The sequence below is a fragment of the Pristis pectinata genome, chromosome 15, assembly GCF_009764475.1.
Source record: "Pristis pectinata isolate sPriPec2 chromosome 15, sPriPec2.1.pri, whole genome shotgun sequence".
Taxonomy (NCBI): Eukaryota; Metazoa; Chordata; class Chondrichthyes; order Rhinopristiformes; family Pristidae; genus Pristis; species Pristis pectinata.
Genome location: NC_067419.1, coordinates 1,778,954 through 1,802,654, shown reverse-complemented (window position 1 = coordinate 1,802,654; position 23,701 = coordinate 1,778,954). Strand labels below are relative to the sequence as shown.

The 23,701-nt window shown below is 43.2% G+C and overlaps 1 protein-coding gene across 45 annotated transcripts in view; it reads left to right on the top strand.

Annotated features, from left to right (window-relative positions):
* LOC127578644 (fibrillin-2-like) overlaps positions 1-23,701 on the top strand; it is a 168,583-nt gene that overhangs the window by 84,452 nt on the left and 60,430 nt on the right. For 30 of the 45 annotated variants that reach the window (XM_052030845.1, XM_052030858.1, XM_052030870.1 and 27 more), the window contains 14 exons: positions 227-349; positions 1,369-1,491; positions 5,326-5,442; positions 5,527-5,649; positions 7,316-7,438; positions 10,549-10,671; positions 13,618-13,740; positions 15,929-16,054; positions 17,514-17,639; positions 19,307-19,432; positions 19,635-19,757; positions 21,777-21,902; positions 22,499-22,624; positions 22,866-23,051. In XM_052030845.1, coding sequence (XP_051886805.1) covers positions 227-349; positions 1,369-1,491; positions 5,326-5,442; positions 5,527-5,649; positions 7,316-7,438; positions 10,549-10,671; positions 13,618-13,740; positions 15,929-16,054; positions 17,514-17,639; positions 19,307-19,432; positions 19,635-19,757; positions 21,777-21,902; positions 22,499-22,624; positions 22,866-23,051 — 1,794 coding nt within the window. The remainder of the gene's footprint in view (positions 1-226; positions 350-1,368; positions 1,492-5,325; positions 5,443-5,526; positions 5,650-7,315; positions 7,439-10,548; positions 10,672-13,617; positions 13,741-15,928; positions 16,055-17,513; positions 17,640-19,306; positions 19,433-19,634; positions 19,758-21,776; positions 21,903-22,498; positions 22,625-22,865; positions 23,052-23,701) is intronic. The other 15 variants (XM_052030889.1, XM_052030890.1, XM_052030882.1 and 12 more) reach the window with 8 other exon arrangements.

Here is a 23,701-nt window from a genome sequence, read left to right as displayed (position 1 = left end):
AACCTGCCACAGGACAAGCTAATCACATGTTTGTTTCTACACTGGCATTTTCTCCCCCATCTCCTCTAATAATCAATGAGCCTAGAGGTGCATTGTGTTTGCAATCCACACATAATAAGTTTCTTTAACAGTGTGGGCATAATTTTGATGAAGCAGGCGTACAGAGGTTGAACTTTCAGGAAGCACGTGTCACTGCAGTCAACTCTCCCTTTCTTCCAAACTCCAGATGTGGACGAGTGTCAGACTGGAAGCCACGACTGTCACAGCTCAGCCTCCTGTTCCAACAGTCCCGGCTCTTTCCGGTGTGTATGTGGGGCTGGGTACACTGGGGACGGAAGGACTTGTACAGGTAACTGGAACTGACCCTTTCTGGGGAAAACATTCCCATTTCTGGCTCTTTTTGTTGGAAGTTCTTTGTTTCTGTCCATTGTGTTCAATCCCATACATTTCTCTCCATCCCGGGAGATTGATAATAACAAGAATCCTCCTGGTCTGATCACTTACTGCCCCACCCTGATGGGTTTGGGCAGGGAGGATGGGGTGGCAGGAGGTGGGTCCTGGGGAGATGAGAGCCCGGGTTGGGAAGGTGGTTATTGAGGTCCTTTTATTTTCAATCTGAGGTTCTGAAATCCTCAAATGTGTTTGTGGATGAAGATATGCAGGTACCCAAGGCTGTACACTTTCAGGGGTCCAGTATTGGAAATCATTTTTTTTTCCTATGTTGTGACCAAGTCCAGGTTTAATCGTACAGCTCTAAAAGTTCGAGCTCGCAGATCTGGTCGAGAGTCAACTTTATATGCCTGACACAAATTTCACATCAGGCCACACACAGGATGACCCCAGTCTTGGTGTAGTGATCATTTTGGAACATTGTTGGTGAACATAGCCCATTGCCCGGGACCACCAGGTTTTTCCAGTCCACTGCTGGATGGGGATCCATGTAAGCGAAGTCCTTACCTTTGCTGTTCATTGATCCCACCTCCACAGGCCTTAAACACCTCCTACACCACCCACCCAAACTCATCACTGCCTCTGACTGGCTTAAGGTCATTATAGAAGCCATTCCCCAGCCCCCTCACTGGTCATTTACCTGATTTCCACAATCCCTACTACTATCCCAATCTTGCTTGCGATTCCTCCCAACCCCACAGTGCCTCTGGCTCCGATGCTGCTTTCAGAACCACTACCAGCCATTCCCAACTAAACCAGCAGCCAGAGACCCCCTGTTGTGTTGCCCAGGCCTGGTGTGTGAGGGAACTTCTCCAGTCAGTTTCTTCAGAGACCAAGCTTTGCGTGTGGCAGCGAGACGTTGAACACTCTGGAAGCAGGTGACCTTTCAATGAACTGTCCCTTTCTCCCAAACTCCAGATGTGGATGAGTGTCAGAGTGGGAGCCACGACTGTCACAGCTCGGCCTCCTGTTCCAACAGCCCTGGCTCTTTCCGGTGTGTGTGTGGGGCTGGGTACACTGGAGACGGAAGGACTTGTACAGGTAACTGGCGCTGAATCTTTCACTGCGGAAATCTCTCAGTTCACTGGTTTATTTCATGAAATCTCTCTCTGAGGTGATGAGGTCCAAAACCATGGAGTTTCATTTCAGTCAAGAACAATGATGGAGGTAGGAACTTTCCTCATTGGTAACACAACCACAGACTGTCTAAATCATTGATTCCTGAAAGGTGACAGATTCATAATAATACAAAGTTCCCTCTCAGAACTTGGCAGACAGCCACCTCCAAGTACTATTACAATCCATGTGGTGACAGTATTCCCACAGTGCTGCAGGAGGTTGTCCCAGAATTCTCACCTGTTGATGAAAAAGGAACTGTGATTTATCAGGCCACAGCCGAACCTGGTCATCTTAAATTTATCAATGTGTCTATCAAAAAGTGCTAGACACTTGTTCAAAACCGTTTAAAACATCCACACAGACAACATCAACTGTATTCTCCACATCAACTCCTTCATCTCGTAACACAGTCAAGGTGGTTCAACACTATTGGCTTTTCTTTATAATATTTTTATTAATTCTACGTAGGGAACACAGAGTACATGAATCAGAAAAAAAATGAAATAGTACCGAATACATTGTCTTGAATCACACAAAATCACAATACCCCATAACAGTAATCAAAAATGATAATTAATTAATAACGATTAAATTGCAATGATTTTATCATTAAAAAAAATCTAAACCCACTACCAAGACCGAAGCTGTTTGGTAAAGAAAGAAAGACAAAGAGAAACCCTTATCACATAATGATGCTAGCCAACATCTGTACTTTAATCAACAAATCAAAGGTTTTGAAAATAGTTCAAAAAAGGTCCCCACAATGTTTGAAAGTCTAAGTCAGAATCAGAAATTGAACAACGGATCTTCTCTAAATTTAGGTATGACATAACGTCACATAACCATTGAACATGAGTAGGCGGAGTAACTTCCTTCCATTTAAGCAACACAGCCCTCCTGGCTATAAGACAAATAAAGGCCAATATATGTAGATCAGAAGTCTCCAAAGTTATGCCTTTTCTCCAACAATCCCAAATAATGCACTGAAAGGATTAGGCTTAAAATTTATTTTAAAAAGCACAGGAAAAGTTTGGAATACCTCTATCCTGTATTTTTTAAAGACTCGGACATGTCTAAATCATATGGATTAGAGAAACATTTCCATTGTTGTATTTATCACAACAGGGAGATATATCCGAATGAAAAAAGAGATAGCTTGTCTTTGGAGAAGTGAGCTCTATAGGCCACTTTAAATTGAAGGAGGGAGTGATGAGCGCGCAATGACGAAGTATTGACCAATTAAAAAATTTCATTCCAGTTTCCTCAGAGATTGAAATCTGCAAATCTTGTTCCCAAGCATAATTGATTTTGTCTAAAGGAACCTTACTCATTCCTAATAACCTGAAATAAATATTAGATACTGAGCCAACATAAAAAGGCTTCAAATTAAAAAATTACATCTAGTAAGTTCTGATCAGGACTCATAGGGGATAGTATGTAATTGAGATCGGAGGAAGTCTCTTGTTTGCAAATATGGAAAAAATGAGTTTTTGGTAAGCTATATTATAGTTGACAATTGTTGCAAATGAAGAGAGATTTCCTCAACAAACAGAGCTTGAAAACAATTACAACTCAATCAATCCCACTCTTTAAAAACTACATCAGTCATAGCAGGTTTAAAAAAAACAAATAGAGAAAACGGGATGCGACAAAGAAAATCTCAATAAGACAAAATATTTTCTAAATTGTAGCCAATATTCAAGGCATATTTAACTACCAGATTATCAGCTTGTTTATTTAATGATAAAGGAAGCGAGGAACACAGCAGAGAAATAATAGAAAATGATTTATCAGAATTAGCTTTGAAGAAACCCATACTGTACATGCCTCATGATTTATGTAAAGTAACCAAACGTAAGATTTCGTATATTGACTGCCCAGTAATAATACCTGTGGTTTGGTAAGGCTAAACCTCCATGCTTCTTAATTTTTTGAAAGTGAACTAGGATGTTTTTTTTCCATATGTAAGAAGGTATAATTGAATCAAGAGAATCAAAAAAGGACTTAGGAATAAAAACGGGTAGAGCCTGAAATAGGTATATAAATTTCTGTAGAATATTTATTTTAATAGAATTAATTCGACCAATCAACGATATGGAAAGGGGTGACCAGTTTGATAAAACCCTTTTCACATAGTTCAGTAAAGTAAGAAAATTTTCTTTAAATAGGTGTTTATGATTTTTAGTAATTGTTACACCCAAATAGGTAAAATGATTTCTTACAATTTTAAAAGGAAGGTTAGTATCGAATGACATCAGATTATTCAAAGGGAAAAGTTCACTCTTATGTTCACTTTATAACCTGAAAACTGGCCGAAACAAGAAAGTAGAGAAAGCATAGAAGGTAATGAGGTCTCAACGTTAGAGATAAAAAGCAGTAAATCGTCAGTATAAAGCGAAACTTTGTGGGTAATACTTCCTCTAAAGATACCAGTGATATCTCTAGATTCTCGAAAAGCAATAGGTAAAAGTTCTAAAGCCAGATCAAAGAGCAAAGGGCTCAGAGGGTGTCCCTGTCTGGTTCCACATTGAAGTTTAGAAAGTTTAGACTTTTGAAAGTTAGTAAGAACACGAGCAGAGGGGGATAAATAAAGTAATTTAATCCATTGAATGAAATCAGGCCCACAATTTGCGTTTAACCAATCCTGCCATCTTTCATGTAATCCTACATCTTTTTTCAATTGTGAATTATCTTTTCTCCCGGATTGATGTTCCTACAAGTCCCCTGCCATGGATATCAGGCAGGAATTGTGGGGATTACCCCTCCCTGCTTTTTTAAACAAGTTATAACACCCCCCATTTACTGGCACCCATCACCAGATCTGATGGGAACTGGAATGCATTCCCATAACATCTGGGCCATCACCGTCTACGACTGGAGTCACTGCATGGAGAGACTTTCCCACTTTCACTGCTCCTTTTTAATGTCTCTGCTTCCTCTTCCTTTCCTATGACACTGGCTGCCGTCGCTTCTTCAGTGGACTGACACTTAGTCCCTCAACCACGCCTTCTGTCTCCCTTTTGCTCCCTAATCACTGTACCCTACTTCTGACCAACCTTTTAACATTCACGTCTTCATAACAGACGTTTGGGTTCCCTGCTATGTTCCTCACGGCTACTCTTTATGGTCCCTGTTACTTTTCCAGTTCTCCTCTGAGCCACTGGATTCCACTGTGGTGGATGGTTTCCATCTTCATGGAACTATGAATCTGACTTCATTTTAATGTTATTCGTTCCTGTTTCATTTCCATTATTTCTGGATTTAGTCATCTACAGGCCCTTGGTATTGGAGGGACTCGATGGAAATGAGCCTGTTCCTCAGCTAATTGTTTTTTAAAAGCCGACGAACTCCAATCTCATCCCTTTGCATCCAATCCAAACTGGGCCAGAATGCTGGACTATTTTTGGGCTTGTTCTTCTGTCTCACGGCACCCGCATCCCATGTTCGATCCTGACATCGGGAGTTGTCTCTGTAGAGTCTGTACTTCCGCCCAAATCCCTGTGATTATTCTCTTTTGTACTCCAAGGAAATTGCCGTCCTTCCTTAAGTGTACTCACCAGTATGGGCGCAGTACTCCAGCTGAGGACCAACCAGAGTTCATGTGTAACTTTATTCCTCCACCTTCTTGTGATCTGATCACCACAGTAATATCCCCAGTTTTGTTCAACAGTTTCCCTCCTTCCTTCCTCAATTCAAGATCAGAGACCCCAGGCTGTGGTGTTTACTAAACCACTTCCATTCATCTTGTCTCTGCAGTGAGTGACGTGTGCGTCAGCAATCCGTGTGGATCCAATGCCTCCTGTTCCCAACGGGATGGAAGGATCATCTGCACCTGTGAGCCCGGCTACGCCTGGAATGGATCCGGCTGCACAGGTGAGTGATGGAAAAACATTAAGCATCTGAATATTCACACACCGTGGACCCTCCGGTGAACTCTCTCTTTCTTCCAACCTGCAGACGTGGACGAGTGTCAGAGTGGGAGCCACGACTGTCACAGCTCGGCTTCCTGTTCCAACAGCCCTGGCTCTTTCCAGTGTGTGTGTGGGGCTGGGTACACTGGGGACGGAAGGACTTGTACAGGTAACTGGCACTGAATCTTCCCAGGATAAGTCCTTCCCACTGTCTTTATTCATTGGAATTGGATTGGTTTGAGTCTGTTCTGATGAATCCCAAATATCAGAGTTCTTTCCACCCCAGAAGTCTGATGACAACTGGAATCCTCCTGGTCTGATCAATCAACCACTCACCACATGACCCAGAAGAAAATTACTTTGTCACTAAGTCACGACTCTATCCATTTTCCAGGCATCTGGAAATTTGATCCAGAAATTCTGATTAAGATTCACCTCTGCATGCCTGATGCAATTTCTACAACTTGGCACAGAGATCAACAATATCATCACAGGATTACAATCTCTTCATTTTTTTTTGACACTGGGAAAGATCTTTCTGGGTGTTCAATCTGTAATAAATGTAACTCACTTTGTCACATCCCTGTGCTTCCCAGCCAATGGAGTCTCTCTGGCCAATGACATTCCCACAATCTTGTTTGTTCCTGTTTTCCTCTCCTTCATTTCAGGCAGCCGTGCATTCTGCTGCCCAGCTCCCATCTGTGGAATGTCATTGGGAACCCCTCGAACTCTCTCTCCTCCTTAATGATGTTCTCTGAAATTTGTCTCCGTGACCAACAAGGCAGATGTGGCTCGGGAATATTTCAATTTCTTCAATTGGTTTTTGATTTTTCCCATTGAAAATTTGCAATGCAGTAGTTAATTTTTTGTTAGGATTTTCTTTCCTATTCAGGGGCTCCCCAGGGTGCAGATGACCTGACTTATGGACATCTGACTAGACAATGTCTCCCATACATTTTTAAAACATTTTTCAAGATAATAATAATAATAAAATGTTCTGTGGTATTTGTTAATTACTGGTACATGACATATTTCATTAGTTTAATTATTGGTATTGTTTGGGTGAATATTCAACAGGATGAAAGTATTATAGCAAGTGTATGTACAGCGATGTGATATGGGTCACTATAGAAAATGAATGTTTATGGGCTATGGAGAAACTAGCTTATGGTCAGTTCTCAGGGACGGAACCCTGACATAACTGGAAGACTGCCTGTACTTGGTATCATCCTCGAATGCTCTTTCCTTAACTATCATGAATTAGCAGATATTCCACCACAGAATCTAGAGCCTGAGAAATTCACGTTGGTGCTCCCACTGCACACAAACCCCACTTCATCTCCCATTCTCAGCGAACCCTCTGGTCCTTCCCCCACATTCAGTTGCCCTGTGAATAGCAGCCTGGCTATTCACCTCAAATACTGCCTCTGGCTGAAACGTTCCACATCCTCATCACTCTGGGTAAGGATGTTTCTCTTCATCTCATTGTAAGATGTATTAGTGAGTGCCTTACAGCTACATTAAAGTTTTAGGTTCACCCCATGTAGTAATATTTTCCCTTCTGCTGTCCTATCTGATTCCATAGTTGCCATTTCTTCTTAAAGATTATTGTCTTCCACTCCTTCTCCTGCCCATCCACCAAAGTCAGGGATCCATCCATGGTAGTGGTTCACTCTGTGAATAGTGTGAGAAGGATGGGCAGCCAGAGACTCCTGCCATGGTCCCAGGGCTTCTTGTGTTAAGAACCAAGTTGGCTTTGTGCATCAGAGTGAGAAGTTGAATGTTCAGGAAGCTGGTGACCTTCCAGTGACCTCTCCCTTTCTTCCGACCTGCAGATGTGGATGAGTGTCAGAGTGGGAGCCACGACTGTCACAGCTCAGCCTCCTGTTCCAACAGTCCCGGTTCTTTTCAGTGTGTGTGTGGGGCTGGGTACACTGGGGACGGAAGGACTTGTACAGGTAACTGGCACTGAATCTTTCACTGTGGAAATTACTCAATTATCTGCTTGTTTCATGAAATCCCTCTCTGATGTGATGAATTCCCAAAATCTCAAGTTTTATTTCAGTTGGTTTTAACAATGATGCAGTTTGGAGATTTCCTCATCAGGAACACAACCAAAGACTTTCTGAACCAGTTGGGTCCAGGGAAAGAAACCCCATCACAGTGATTTACAGTTCACTCTCAGCATGAGGCAGACATCTGCCTTCTTGAACCAGGGCAATCCAAGTGGGGTCAGTGCTCCCACAGCCTTGACAGGGGTTGTCCCAGAATTCTTCCCTGTTGATGAAGATGGAAATGTGATATATTTATAAGTCAGGGTGGTGTGTGACTCAGAGCTGGTGATGCTCTTGTGTCACTGGGTGACATTGACATTTTTTTTGGGCTGTGGGCTAAGGTTTAGTCAGTGGCAGCAGAGGAAGTTTTTAACCAGTGTCTGCGCTGCATCCTGTAGGGAATTAGGGAATGTCTGGTCGATGAGGTGACCACCATCCATCACTCAAGTCATGGATGGGGAAGGTGTCAACAATGGTAATGAACTTCTCAGGGAGGCGCATAGTTTCTCTCCGTCTCTGTCTCTGTCTCTCTCTCTCTCTCTTTCGCGCTCTCCTCTCGCTTTCTCTCTCTCCTCTCTCTCTTGCTTTCTCTCTCATTTTCTCTCTCTGTCTCTGTCTCTCTCTCCTCTCACTTTCTCTCTATCTCTCTCCTCTCTCTCTCTCACTTCCTCTCTCGTTTTCTCTCTGTCTCTCTGTCAGTCTGCCTCTCTCTCCCTCTCACTTTCTCTCTCATTTTCTCTCTTTCTCTTGTTCTCTCACTCTCTCTCTCTCTCTCCTCCTGCCTCTTTCTCTCGGTCTTTCTCTCTCGTGAGAGGCAGTAATATCATGGTACTTTGATACAAACATGATTCGACATATCAGCTCAAGGCTGAATATCATCTAGTACTTGGTGGGCTTGGGGCAGACTGCTTTATTAATTCAATTCTTTATTTTAATTTGCTCAAGGGACATAGGCTGCGCTGGCAGTGCTGACATTTATGATCTATTCCTATTTATCCCTGAACAAAAGAGGCAATTAACAATCTGCCACATTCAATTGAGGATTATTCTCAATGTTGCCATGTTTAAGTACAAACCTTGCTACTTTTTAACACGTTGAGAGAAAGAATGCTTTGAATAAAAAAACTTCAGCTGACATTAGTTGTCCCAGATCTCTCATCATTAATGACAGAACTGCGAACTGTTCCTGTGTGCCTGGAGGCAATGACCTTTCAGAGGCTGGATGCTGGAATTTAGTTGGCTGAGCAGTGGGGAAAGGTTGGCTCAATTGTCTGTTCAGATAAGGTGCAGGAGTGTGCCCAGTAATGAATGGATTAGTTGGGTGGATTTAATTTCCAAGTCTGATGACCCTGTATTGACAGCTGGAGCCTGATCACCCTCAGCTTCATTTCACTTGAGGTGTTCACAAAGATTTTGCCCAAAGCGTTGACCGATGATTCGTCTTTAAATCCCCAACACAAATGTTTTAAGCTAAAACACCTGGGTTCAATGAGTTGAGTTGCAGGTATTGGTATTGGTTTATTATTGTCACTTGTACTGAGGTACAGTGAAAAGCTTGTCTTACAAACTGATATTACAGATCAATTCATTACACAGTGCAGTTACATTGAGTTAGTACAGAGTGCGTTGATGTAGTACGGGTAAAAACAATAACAGTACAGAGTAAAGTGTCACAGCTACAGAGAAAGTGCAGTGCAATAAGGTGCAAGGTCACAACAAGGTAGATCGTGAGGTCATAGTCCATCTCACTGTATAAGGAAACCGTTCAATAGTCTTATCACAGTGGGGTAGAAGCTGTCCTTAAGTCTGGTTGTATGTGCCCTCAGGCTCTTGTATCTACTACCCAATGGAAGAGGAGAGAAGAGAAAATGTCCCAGGTGGGTGGGGTCTTTGATTATGCTGGCTGCTTCACCAAGACAACGAGAGGTAAAGAGTCCAAGAAGGGGAGGCTGGTGTCCGTGATGCGCTGGGCTGTGTCCACAACTCTCTGCAGCTTCTTGAGGTCTTGGGCAGAGCAGTTGCCATACCAAGCCGTGATACATCCTGATAGGATGCTTTCTATGGTGACCACTTCCTGCTTCTCAAGTTGTGGACAGTATGGGAGTTATCTAAGGTAATAAAAGTCTGAGGGAGGTGAATCTCTATCTCTCTGTCTTTCTCTCTCTCTCTCTCTCTTTCTCTCTCTCTCTCTCTCTCTCTATCTATCTATCTATCTATCTATCTATCTATATATATTATATATATATATCTATATATATCTATATATGTCTCTCTCGCACTCTATATATATATCTCCATCTCTCTATCTCTCTCTCTCTCTATCTTTCTATATATATCTCTCTCTTTCTATATATATCTCACTATCTATCTATCTCTATCTCTCTCTATGGTAATAGTCAGGTACTTGAGTAGTATGACATTATTAGACATATCACCTCAAGACTGAATGTTGTCCACTTTTTGGGGAGCACTGCTTTATTACCTCATCTCATTTATTATTCATTCAAGGGATGTGAACTTCTCTGGAAGTGCCAGCATTTATTGTCCATCCTTAAAGAGCTAAAGAGACAATTAACCGGGGACCATAATTTACTGGGAATTATTTTCAATGTTACCATGTTTAGGAGGAGTATAAACCCTGATACTTTTCATTACTTTGTTTTGCACCATTTATTGAGAAAAGGATTGCTTTGAATACAAAAAATCTGCAAATTAGATGTGATAACACATTTGAATAGGAGGTTGGGAAGATCGCTTGCATCTGGAACTGTAGTGATGAGAAAACTTTTATGAACAGCTTAAAAATAACTTGCCATGGGATAAATTAATCAGCTGTTTGCTGTTTTATAGCTTGTCCTTTGTAACATCCCAGATGAGGTTTGTTGGGTGACGAATCACCTTGAATCAGTTTCTTTAAAGCATTGGGCTAAATCTGGTCATGTGCCAGTGGAAAGTCAAACCTTCCTATGGCTGTGGACCCTGCAATGATTTATTTCCTTTTTTCCAACCTGCAGATGTGGATGAGTGTCAGAGTGGGAGCCACGACTGTCACAGCTCGGCCTCCTGTTCCAACAGCCCTGGGTCTTTCCGGTGTGTGTGTGGGACTGGGTACACTGGGGACGGGAGGACTTGTACAGGTAACTGGGATTCAATCTTCCCAGAGGAAAAAAATTCTTCCCATTTTTATCTTCAGTCTTTCAATGTGTTTTTGAAGTAAAGAAGCTTCAGACAATTGAAATCTGAAGCAAAAACAGAAAATGCTAGAAGCATTCAACAGGTCAGGCAGCATTTGTGGAGAAAGGAAGAAAGTTAACCTTTCAGTTTTCATCAGGACAGAAACTGTTTCTCCCTCCACAGATGCTGCCTGACTTGCTAAGTGTTTATGGCATTTTCTAGTGCTGTGTCAATTAAGTTAGTTGTCCAGTAACCCAGAGAGCTGGACGAACAGAATGGATATGTGCCTTCAAGTCCCACCTGGACAACCGGAAAATTTAAATTTAATTAATTAAATGATCTGGATGAGAATCTTAGAGTCATAAAACGTGGAAATAGGTCCTTCTGTCCACCTGACAATCAAGTGCCCATTTACAGTAATCCCAGTTGGTTCTTCCTACATTCCCATCAACCCCTTCCAGATTCGACCAACCAACAACACTGGGGGCAAATTACAGTGGCCAAATAACCCCCCAGTCCACACATTTTTGTGATATGGTGGAAACAGAAGCACGAGAGGAATCCCATAAGCTGTGATGTGACCTGTGTATAAGTATACCCAGTTGTCACCGATTTAATCAGGGTATCCGGCTGGATCTTTTGGGGGGGATTTTTCATTTCTTTTCAAACACATTGAGAGTGTTGATCCCAGACCAGAAATTCCTTCACTTCCTGGCTAACTCTGGAAACATAATGAAAGTTTCACTGGAGAAGGAAATAAAACAGAGATGAACATAATGCATCGAGATCAGTGATCATGTTGATCACAGTCTTGAAAAATTTAGATGAGATAAGATAAGATTTCTTTATCAGTCACATGTACATCGAAACACACAGTGAAATGCACCTTTTGCGTAGAGTGTTCTGGGGGCAGCCCACAAGTGTCGCCACGCTTCTGGCACCAACATAGCATGCTCACAACTTCCTAACCCATACGTCTTTAGAATGTGGGAGGAAACCGGAGCACCCGGAGGAAACCCACTCAGACACAGGGAGAACGTACAAACTCCTTACAGACAGCGGCCGGAATTGAACCCGGGTCGCTGGCGCTGTAATGGAGTTACGCTAACTGCTACACTACCGTGCCTGCCTTGCGCCTGTACAATGGGCATCAAACTGCCTGGTGACCACTGCTGTGTTTAATTGTTTCCGTGTTTCCTCCTCTGCAGGACAATAGGGTAGTCTTAGACTACAGGGTGATATCATTGTATTGGTAAAATGGGCTTAGAAATGATAGATGGAGTTTAATCCTGATAAATGTGAGGTGATGCACTTTGGGAGTTCTACTGACGCTAGGACATACATCATGAGTATTAAAGAACAGAGGGACCTTGGTGTGTAAAGTCCGAAGATCCTTGAAGGTGGTAGTGCAGGTAGATAATGTGATTAAGAAGGCGTATGAGATATCGGCATTCATTAGTCAGGGCACTGAATACAAGAGCAGGGAGGTTATGGTCCAGCTGAGGTACTACTTCAGCTGAGGTACTGCTCGCAGTTCTAGTCACCTGCAGGAAACTTTGCCCCTTATCAGAGATGAATAAAATTAGAGGACATAGATTGAGGGTAAGGGGTAAGAGACTTGGAGAGGAGCTGAGGGGGAGCTTTCTCACCCAGAGAGTGGTGAGTGCCTGCAATGTACAGCCTAAGAGAGTAGTGGAAGTAGAGATGCTGACAGGATTCAAGAAGTGTCTAGATGAACACTTGAATCACCTAGACACAGAAGGCTACAGGTTGAGTGTTGGGAGATGGGATTAATGTGGCTGGGTGCCCACTGGTCAGCATGGATGGGATGGGCTGAGTGGCCTGTTCCCACGCTGTATGACTCTATGACTCTATAACAGTGAGGCAGATGAGTGATGGAACAGGACTTTCTGTTCATTCCCTAACCAGGCCAAGGCAGGACTGGAGTTTGCTTTGCTGTAGGTACTACCAATTGATGCCTCTCACAGTCTAATGGCTTTGTCACGGTTACTTTGAAGGATCACACATGCACTCACACTCTTAAGCTTAGTCTCTCAAACTTATGTATGTGATCATACTTTTTCACTCTCACATTTATACAAATACACACATACACACACACACATAAATATGTGCGCGCGCACACACACACACACACACACACACACACACTAGAAGAAACATAACCGCACACACATTCACAGACACACACAGTCACAAACACACACATACACTCACAAACATAAATAAACACACTCTCATAAACACACATACACTCATAAACACATTCACACACTCTCACAAACACATGCACACACACTCATAAGCACGTATGCTCTCACAAATACATACACACATGTCTGCACACACACAAACACATGCACACACTCAAACACATTTACATGCTCTCACAAACACATACATACATGCTCAAACACACACACTCTCACAAACACATGCACACATATATGTATACACACACATTCACACACACACTCACAAGCATATACACACACTCAAACACGTACACACACAGACTCACAAACACACACTCAAACACGTACATACACAGACTCACAAACACACACACACACACACACACACACACACACACGTGCACAGGCACACATGCATGCACATGTATGAGGAAGGAACTATTGATGATTATGCTGAAAAGAGATGTGACACGCAGCTCTAGTCTAACTGACCTCCACTGAACACTTACAGAGCCGGAATGAAAGCTGAGAGTGTCCTGGACTGTAAGGCTCTACGTGGTCTCTCCTCATTGAACCCAATAGACTTCCAAAAGTTATGAGGATTGAACCTAAATCTGGGCTAGTATCAGGGGAAAGTTAAACCAACAAACCAACCAACTCTCAAATGAACTCTCTCTTTCTTCCAACCTGCAGATGTGGATGAGTGTCAGAGTGGGAGCCACGACTGTCACAGCTCGGCCTCCTGTTCCAACAGCCCCGGCTCTTTCCAGTGTGTGTGTGGGGCTGGGTACGCTGGAGACGGAAGGACTTGTACAGGTAACTGGCGCTGAATCTTTCGTTATGAAAACCTCTGGATTTTTAAGTTCAATCTTCAGTTTACTTTCTCCCGATTGTGATGAACCCTAAACATCTGGAGGTTTGTCTTTGTGTGGAATAACGATTGGACTGGAATCCTTTCTGATCTGGTTAAGTCACCCAGTTGCTGCCCAAAGTTAAAGCACATGAACTCGAGAGTAATATACCGGTTTCAACCAATAATTGTTTACCAGACAGTAAGAAATGGGTCATATTGAATTGGCAAGCTGGGACTAATGGGAGGCTGCAGGAATCAGTGCTGGGACCCCCGCTGTTCACAATCTATATCAATGACTTAAATGAAGGGATCAAGAGTGACATATCCAAGTTTGCTGACGATACAAAGTGGAGAGGCAGTGTGAGTTTTAATGAGGATGCAAGGCGGCTTCAGGACTTATAGACAGGCCATGTGAATGGTGAGGATTTGCCAAATGTGTAATACTAAATAATAATGTGGAAAAATGTGAGATCATCCATGTTGATAGAAAAAAAGAACAAAATATTTATGAGATGGAGAGTATTTGAAAGATGCTGATGTTCAGAGAGATCTATACATGAATCACTGAGTCACTTAATTTAAGATACGATTTCTTTATTAGTCACATATACATTGAAACACACAGTGAGATGCATCTTTGAATGCTCTGGTTGCAGGTAAGTCAAGAAATTAGAAAAGCAAATAGTATTTTAACCTTTATTGTAAGAGGATTTGAGTACAAGTGCAAAGGTTTGTGAAGAGCCTACGTGAGAATATGTCTGGAATATTGAGTGGGATGTGGTTTACCCTGCTCAAGGAAGGATATACTTGCAATAGAGGAGGTGCAATGAAGGTTCAATGGACTGATTGTTGGGATGGTGGAGGGCGGAATTACCCCATGACTGAGACTGAGACTGAGATTACACTGGCTAGAGTGAGTATTGTTGTTCCTTTCAATTCTTTTGTGAGCAGGTAGAGAAACAGATGTTGTGAATGTCAGGTTTCAAATAGCACGAGGTGGAGTGCAGCATAACAGATTTATTAAGAAAATAAAACACATGGTCTCAAATAAATGGTGTTAATTTGGGAAGATACTTAGTTAAGGTTCAGGAGGCAGGCAGTAACACACAGATCTTTTTCTGATTCGAGATAATGTTTCAGTAGTCAGCGCTACTGATTTTCTCTCCTCTCTCTCTCTCTCCTTCTCCTTCTCTTTCTCTCTCACACACACCTATTCCTCTCTCACCACTCTCTCCCTCTTTCTCGCTCCCTCTCTCTCACACACCTATTCCTCTCTCTCTCTCACACCTATTCTCTCTCACCTCTCCCTCTCTTCCTCTCTCCCCTCTCCCTCTCTCCCTCCCTCCCTCTTTCTCCCCTCTCTCTCTCTCTCCCTCCCCCTCCCCCCCTCTCCCTCTCTCCCCTCCCTCTCTCCATCTCTCCCCCTCCCCTCTCCCTCTCTCTCTCCTCTCCCTCTCTCTCTCCCTCTCTCTCTCCCTCCCTCCCTCTCCACCCTCTCCCCCCTCTCCCCCTCCCTCTCTCCCCCTCTCTCCCTCTCTCCCCCTCTCCTTCTCTCACACAATCCTCTCTCCCTCTCTTTCTTACACACCTGTTTCTCTCACAAACCTATCCCTCTCTCTCACCCCTCTCTCTCCCTCACACGTCTCTCACACACACACCTATTCCTCTCCCTCTCTCTCCCTCACTCTCCCTCTTTTTCTCTCTCTCCCTCTCCCTCTCTATCAATATTTCTCTCATTTATCTCTCTCACTCTACCTCTCTTCCCCCCAAGGTACTCTCTCCCATTTCCGACTGGGTGTATAAAAGCTGAAGTGAAGCCAATAAATTGAAAATAATGGGCTAGACATTGTACTCAGGGACTCAAGGGAAGCATTTCAAACCTGTGAGCACCGTGGAGGGTAGTTTTTTCACCTGCATCGCCCAGAGGTGAACCAACCAGCTGTTGAATCGAAGTGGCTTTTGAATTGATCTCATCAAGTTCCTTTGAGGGTTAAACTAAACTCAACATGTTGAATTTTAAAAACATGAAAACTGAGCCTATAATCTTTGTACACAAATTCTTGAGGTTTGAAAGATGTGCCATTGTTTTAGTGGAATATCAATGGCCTTTTCTGAAAGTAAAACTGAGCGTAACACGCCCCTGCTTTCCAGATGAGGACGAATGTCTGCGGGACAATGGCGGCTGCTCCCAGCGCTGTGTGAACACGGTGGGCAGTTACCGCTGTGACTGCCACCCAGGGTACACCTTGAGTCCCGGAAGCAGAACAACATGCACAGGTTTGACCTTTCACATTTTATCCTTGAGGAACTCACACCAAATATTTTCCTTTTCTCAAACAAAGATTTGTGGTTGTACAGAGTCTTGGACCCATGCCTGAACTCATTGAGATGTAAAAATCATTTACCACAGTTCGACCACTTTATACAGTTCTGGTCACCACATTCCATGAAAGGTGTGATTACACTGCGGAGAGGACAGAGGGGGTTTACCAGCATGTAGCCAGGGATGGAAAATTGTACCTGTGAGGAAAGATTGAAGTTCAGGTTGTTTTCTTTGGAACAGAGGAAGCTGAGGACAGACTTAATTGAGGTGAATAAAATTATGATGGGCCTGGATAGAGTAAACAGAAAGGGCTTATTTCCTTTATAGGAGAATGTAAAACCATGGATCATTGAGTTTAAGTAATTGGTGGAAGGATTAGAGGGGAGGTGGAGAAATGTTTTTTATCATCCTGAGGGTAGTGAGCGAATTAGAACTCTCTACCTGAAAGGGCGGTAAAGACAGAACCCCTCGCTACATTTAAGAAATACCATATTGTATATTTGAGGCTGTGACTTGCAGGACTGTGGACCTGGTGCTAGAAAGTTGGATTGGGCTGGGAAGCTTTTTATTTAACCAACACACGTACAAGGGGCTAAATGGCTCTATCTCTCTCAGTCTCAGTCACTCCAACTCTCACTCTCTTTCCCTCCCCTCACAATATCTCTGTCTCTCACACTTTCTCTCACATAATCTCTCCCTATCTCATTATCTCTTATACTCTCAATCTATCTATCTCTCACTTCCTCCATAACGCTCTCTTAGACTGCATGTATAAAAGCAGGGGTGAAGCCAATAACCTGGAATGACCAACTCAAGGGAGGCATTTGAGACCAGTGAGCAACATAGAGGGTATTTTTTTCACCTAAGCTGCCTAGTGGCAAACCAGCCAGCTCTCTCTCTCACTCTCTCTATCACCATCTCTCTCTCTCTCTGTTTTTGGTTTCTGTTTCCCTCTCTCCTGTTTCTCTGTCTCTCTCTATCTATCTTTCATTCTATCTCTCTACTGCCCACTCTTTCTCTCTCATCCCCCAGTATACTCTCTTCCTTTTGGACTGGAGGTATAACAGTAGCTGTTAAGCCAATAAATTTGAATAATGAGCTAGATTTTGTAGCCTCAAGACCTCAAGGGAAGCATTTCAAACCAGTGAGCACTGTGGAGGGTATTTTTTTCACTTAAGTTGCCCAGCGGGGAACCAACCAGTCATTGAATCGAAGTGGCTGTTGATTTGATCTCACCAACTTCCTTACAGAGTTAAAATAACCTCAACATGTAGAATTTTTAAAACATGAAAACTGAGCCTACAATCTTTGTTCAAAAGTTCTTGAGGTTTGAAAGATGTGGCCTTGTTTTAGTTCAACCTCAATGGCCTTTTCTGAAAGTAAAACTGAGTGTAACACACGCCTGCTTTCCAGATGAGGACGAATGTCTGCGGGACAATGGCGGCTGCTCCCAGCGCTGTGTGAACACGGTGGGCAGTTACCGCTGTGACTGCCACCCAGGGTACACCTTGAGTCCCGGAAACAGAAGAACGTGCACAGGTTTGACCTTTCACATTTTATTCTTGAAGAACTCACACCAAATATTTTCCATTTTTTAAAGCAAGATTTGTGCTTGTACGGTGTCTTAGACCCATGACTGAACTCATTGAGATGTAGAAATCTGGTCATGTAACAGTGGAAAGTTGAACCTTCATACAGCTGTGGACCCTCCAGTCAATTCTTTCCTTTCGTCCATACTCCAGATGTGGATGAGTGTCTCCATTGAGGAGTGAACCTCTCCATTTCAATGTCTTTCATGGAACGTTTCTATTTGGGACAGGTAAAAGTAGCACAGGGATGCCAGGATATCTGGATCAGCTTTCCAAGGGAAATGTTCACTTGGCCCATTGCCCCATCCGCCTCTTGAAGTGGGAATTGAGTTTGTACAGGGTAATAGGACATAGAAATATCACCACGAGGCATTGAACTGTGCGTACAAAGAGACTGCAGCAGTATATACCTGCTATCTCTGGTTAGTCATTAATTGCTAGTTGGTAATTTTTACAACACCAGTTAGACCACACCTTGACGACGTTATGCAGATCTATTCACCACATTATATGAAAGATGTGATAACACTGGAGAGAGGACAGAGGGGTAATTAGATGTGACAGGGCTGGAAAATTGTACCTGTGATGAAAAATTGTTCGGGTTGTTTTCTTTGAAACAGTGGAGGCCAAGGAGATTTTATAATTGAGATCTATAAAATTATGATGGGGCCAGACAAGTAAGTAGAAAAGACATATTTCTCATAGAGGAGGATCTAAAATCATGGGTTGTTGAGTCTAATTGGTGGAAGAATTAGAGGCGAGGTGAAGAAAAGTATTTATCAGAGGGTGGTGAGGCTCTGGAACTCTCTACCTGAAAGGGCAGTAGAAGCAGAATCCCTCAACACATTTAAGAAATACCATGTTGTATATCTGGAGCTGTAGCTTACAGGACTGTGGACCCAATACTGGAAGATGCAAATAGGCCAGTTATGATTTTTCAACCAACACAACTACGAGGGGCTACATCTCTCTCTCTCTCCCTCTCTCTCTCTCCCTCTCTCTCCCTCCTTCTCTATCTCTATCTCTCTCTGTCTCTTTCTCTCACACCGCTCACTCTCACCTCTCTCTCTCACATCTCTGTATCACTTGATCTCTCTCTCTACCCCTCTCTCTATTTTCTCTCACTCTATCTCCCCATCTCTCCTTCTCTCTCTATCCCTCACACTACCTCTCACTATCTCTCATTCTATCTATGTCTCTATGTCACTACCTCTCACTCTATCTCTCTCTTCCCAAGGAGTGCTTTCTCCTTTCTTGGACTGGATATACAAAAGCAGATGTAAAGCTAATAAATTGCAAATGATGGGCTATATTTTGCACTCAAAGACATCAAGGGAGGCACTTGAAACCAGTGAGCACTGTAGATTTTTTTTTCACCTGCATTGCCCAGCAGTGAACCAACCGGTTGTTGAATTGAAGTGGCTTTTGATCTGATCTCTCCAACTTCCTTCCGGGGTTAAACTAAACTCAACATGTTCAATTTTAAAAGCATGAAAACTGAGCCTATGATCTTTGTACACAAGTTCTTGAGGTTTGAAAGATGTGGCATTGTTTTAGTGGAATATCAATGGCCTTTTCTGAAAGTAAAACTGAGTGTAACACGCCCCTGCTTTCCAGATGAGGACGAATGTCTGCGGGACAATGGCGGCTGCTCCCAGCGCTGTGTGAACATGGTGGGCAGTTACCGCTGTGACTGCCACCCAGGGTACACCTTGAGTCCCGGAAGCAGAACAATATGCACAGGTTTGAATTTTCACATTTTATCCTTGAAGAGCTCACACCAAATATTTTCCTTCTTAAAAGCAAGACTTGTAGTTGTACAACGTCTTGGACCCACGACTGAACTCATTGAGGTGCAGAAATCTGGTCACGTAGCAGTGAAAAGTTGAACCTTCTTACGGCTCTGGACCCTCCAGTGAATTCTTTCTTTTCTCCCAACCTGCAGATGCGGACGAGTGTCAGAGTGGGAGCCACGACTGTCACAGCTCGGCCTCCTGTTCCAACAGCCCCGGCTCTTTCCAGTGTGTGTGTAGGGCTGGGTACACTGGAGACGGAAGGACTTGTACAGGTAACTGGCACTGAAGAGGCAATCTCTCCATTTCATCGCCTTTCATGGAAGGTTTCTATACAGGACAGGAATCTTTTAACCAAGGATAAAATCTTGCCAGCGTTGTATCATTAGGTTATGAATTAATTTCACAGCACAGGAATGCCAGGATATCTGCACCAGTTTTCCAAGGGAAATGTTCACTTGGCCCATTGCCCCATCCGCCTCTCAAATTGGGAATTGAGTTTGTACAGGGTAATAGGACATAGAAATATTAACATGAGGCATTGAACTGTGTGTACAAAGAGACCGCAGCAATATATACCTGCTATCTCTAGTTAGTCATTAGGGGACAGGGTTTTTTTTTGCAGTAAAAAGTCTATGAGCTTGGCAACAAAACTTCCGCTGCAGGGCAAGGGAAGAGGCACATACGTTCCATGTCTATAAGAATGCTGTGCTTTGTACAATTGGGGACAATGTGTGGCCCACACCTCGTCAGGTTACCAACCCCTCTCCCACATGCAAAGCGTCAGACTGATTGTAACTTCTGTTAGACCTGAGGGACAGGCTGTGTGAGTCATCCTGTCCACCACAACGTCCCCTTTCCCCAGATCATTTTTAATCTTGCCTTCACATTTTTATTTCCCTTTCTGAAGTGTTTCTATATCCGATGCTTTATGCATTTGGGGAGGTGTAGTAGGGAAGAAAATATCCAATAAATGGGATGTGACTGAGTGGTACAGAATAACAGAGGAACCTTGCAGTCTATGTCCACTGATCCTTGAAGTTAGCAGGGTATTGACCTCATTGACAAGATGGTTAGGCAGCCAGACAGGATACTTTCCTTTATTAGCTGAGGCATAGAGTATACCACCATGGAAGTAATGCTGCAACTAAATACAACATCACATGAAAAGTGTGGTTACACTAGAGATGGGGCAGAGATTTACCAGGACGTTGACAGCACTGGAAAATTGTACCTGTGAGGATAGGTTGAAGTTCAGGTTGTTTTCTTTGGAACAGAGGAAGCTGAGGACAGATAATTGAGGTGCATAAAATTATGATGGGCCTGGATAAAGTAAATAGAAAGGATATATTTCCCTTAGAGGAGGATTCAAAACAATGGGTCAGTGAGTCAAAGGAATTGGTATAAAGATTAGAGGGAAGGTGAAGAAAAGTTTTTTTCATCCAGAAGGTGGTGGGGGTCTGGAACTCTCGACCTGAAAGGGCGGTAAAGGCAGAAACCCTCGCTACATTTCAGAGGAACCATGTGGCTTGAAGGACTGTGGACCTGGTGCTGGAAAGTGGGATTAGGCTGGGAAGCTCTTTCTCAACAAACATGGACAGAAGGGGCTAAATCTCTCAATCCCTCTCTCACTCTCTCTCTCTCCCCCTATATAGCTCTCGATCTCTCTCTCTCTCTCTCTCTCTCTCTCTCTCTCTCTCTCTCTCTCTCTCTCTCTCTCTCTCTCTCTCTCTCTCTCTCTCTCTCTCTCTCTCTCTCTCTCTCTCTCTCTCTCTCTCTCTCTCTCTCGACGAATCTCTCTCTCTCTCTGTTTTTGGTTTCTGTTTCTCTCTCTCCTGTTTCTCTGTCTCTCTCTAACTATCTATCTTTCACTCTATCTCTCTATTGCCCACTCTTTCTCTCTCATCCCCCAGTATACTCTCTTCCTTTTCGACTGGAGGTATAACAGTAGGTGTTAAGCCAATAAATTTGAATAATAAGCTAGATTTTGTAGCCTCAAGACCTCAAGGGAGACATTTCAAACCAGTGAGTACTGTGGAGGGTATTTTTTTCATCTAAGTTGCCCAGCAGGGAACCAACCAGTCATTGAATCAAAGTGGCTGTTGATTTGATCTCACCAACTTCCTTACAGAGTTAAAATAACCTCAACATGTAGAATTTTAAAAACATGAAAACTGAGCCTACAATCTTTGTTCAAAAGTTCTTGAGGTTTGAAAGATGTGGCATTGTTTTAGTATAACCTCAATGGCCTTTTCTGAAAGTAAAACTGAGTGTAACACACGCCTGCTTTCCAGATGTGGACGAATGTCTGCGGGACAATGGCGGCTGCTCCCAGCGCTGTGTGAACACGGTGGGCAGTTATCGCTGTGACTGCCACCCAGGGTACACCTTGAGTCCCGGAAGCAGAACAACATGCACAGGTTTGAATTTTCACATTTTGAAGAATTCACACCAAATATTTTCCTTTTTTAAAAGCAAGATTTGTGGTTGTACAATGTCTTGGACCCATGACTGAACTCATTGAAATTCAATATGATCCTCTATCTCACTACCATATGCCCACTGTCTCCCTATACTCCTTGATGCCTTTTGTGTCTAGAAATCTATCCACCTCCTTCTTAAACATAACTTCTGTGGTTGAAAATTCCACCCTCTGACTGAAGAAATTTCTCTTCATCTCAGTCCTGAATGTCTTACCCCATACCCTGGTACTGTGACCCCTGGTTCCCGACAGTCCCACCAGGGGAAACCTCCTCTCTGCATCCAACCTGTTGTACCCTGTCAGAAGTGTGTAGGCTTTGATGAGGTGAGATTTCTACTTAAAGAACAGGAAGTTCTTCTCTTATCCTGACTTCTGTCCATTTATACACGGACTCCATTACCTATCCAAGCTGCTGGAACAGCTCTACAGGACATACTCTAGGCGAGTCACACAGCCAGAAAATATAACCAGGTCCACACTTCTCTTCCACCTTCCCCTTCATCTTATGGTTGTTTACTTTTCCAATCTTTTCAGATCTCAACGAATGTGCGAATCCTGTACGGAATCAGTGTGACAGCAACGCTCAGTGCCTGAACTCAGTGGGTTCCTACCACTGTGAGTGCAAATCCTATTACAGAGGGAATGGGACACACTGTGAAGGTGAGTTACAAAATAGGAACCTCAGCTTCCTTGCCCATTATATATCGTATGTAAAGCATGGAGATACATTAGGGCAGCTTTTCTCCTTTATGCTTGGATTGAAGGGTTGCAGTCTATTAAAATGCATAGGAATCATTGTGTGAATGAAATGTAAAACAGTAGAATATAAGAAAGAACAAAAATAACCATTACAAAAAGCCAAAGTTGTCCAGTGATTCATGTTATCTTTCTTTGGTTTTAGGTTGCTTTTGCCCACCAGAAATTATACCAGGAACTGTGAATCTACCGGCTCTTTCAAGGAGTCCCTGTCCCTGTGTATCTGGTTTCATCGTGTCCAATAATTTCCCAAGCTACTACCAGAATAGTGCGGATATGTACTGGTTCTTCAACTTGATCCAGATGTCTAACTCCACTCACCTGTACACAGGTAACCCTCCACTCCCGAAGCTGGAGGAACAGTCATTACAGGTGCACCATCCAATGACCAGAAAGCAGATGCTGAGTAGAAAAGGGAAATCTCGCTCTCAAATCCAGATGAGGATTGACCATATTCCAAGAGTTTTAATCACTTGTGTTCCAAACTCATCCACCTACTTCAAGATCTTGCCTTTGGTCACGATGTCAATCATGGCAATCAGTCATCAAATGGTTGCTGCAGTGCACACATTCCTCTGGGCTATGGAAACCATTGTTCCATTCCCTAGTTTCCACTTATTTGAGCGGGCAGACTTCATGGTTACTGGGAGAAGGAAATGAAACCTTGATTATTCCTCCAGACTTGCTCACAGGAATGTCTATTGGATTCATCTTTAAATCCTGGATCATTCGGGACGTGGGTGGTCAGTTTATGAGCGCTTGTCCTAATCCAGCTGCTTTACTGGGGTGGTATCATTAGTAAAGTGTTGGTGACTTCATGGAGGTATGTTAAATTGTCCCACATCCAGGAAATGGTGCAACTTCTCTCAGTGTCCTGACATAGTGGGGTCCAGCTGGTGAGAATTAGAAATTGTTCCAATCTCTGTGACTAACAGCATGCTAAGACATGATTTTGTAAACTTTAAATCCCCTTTCCACTTT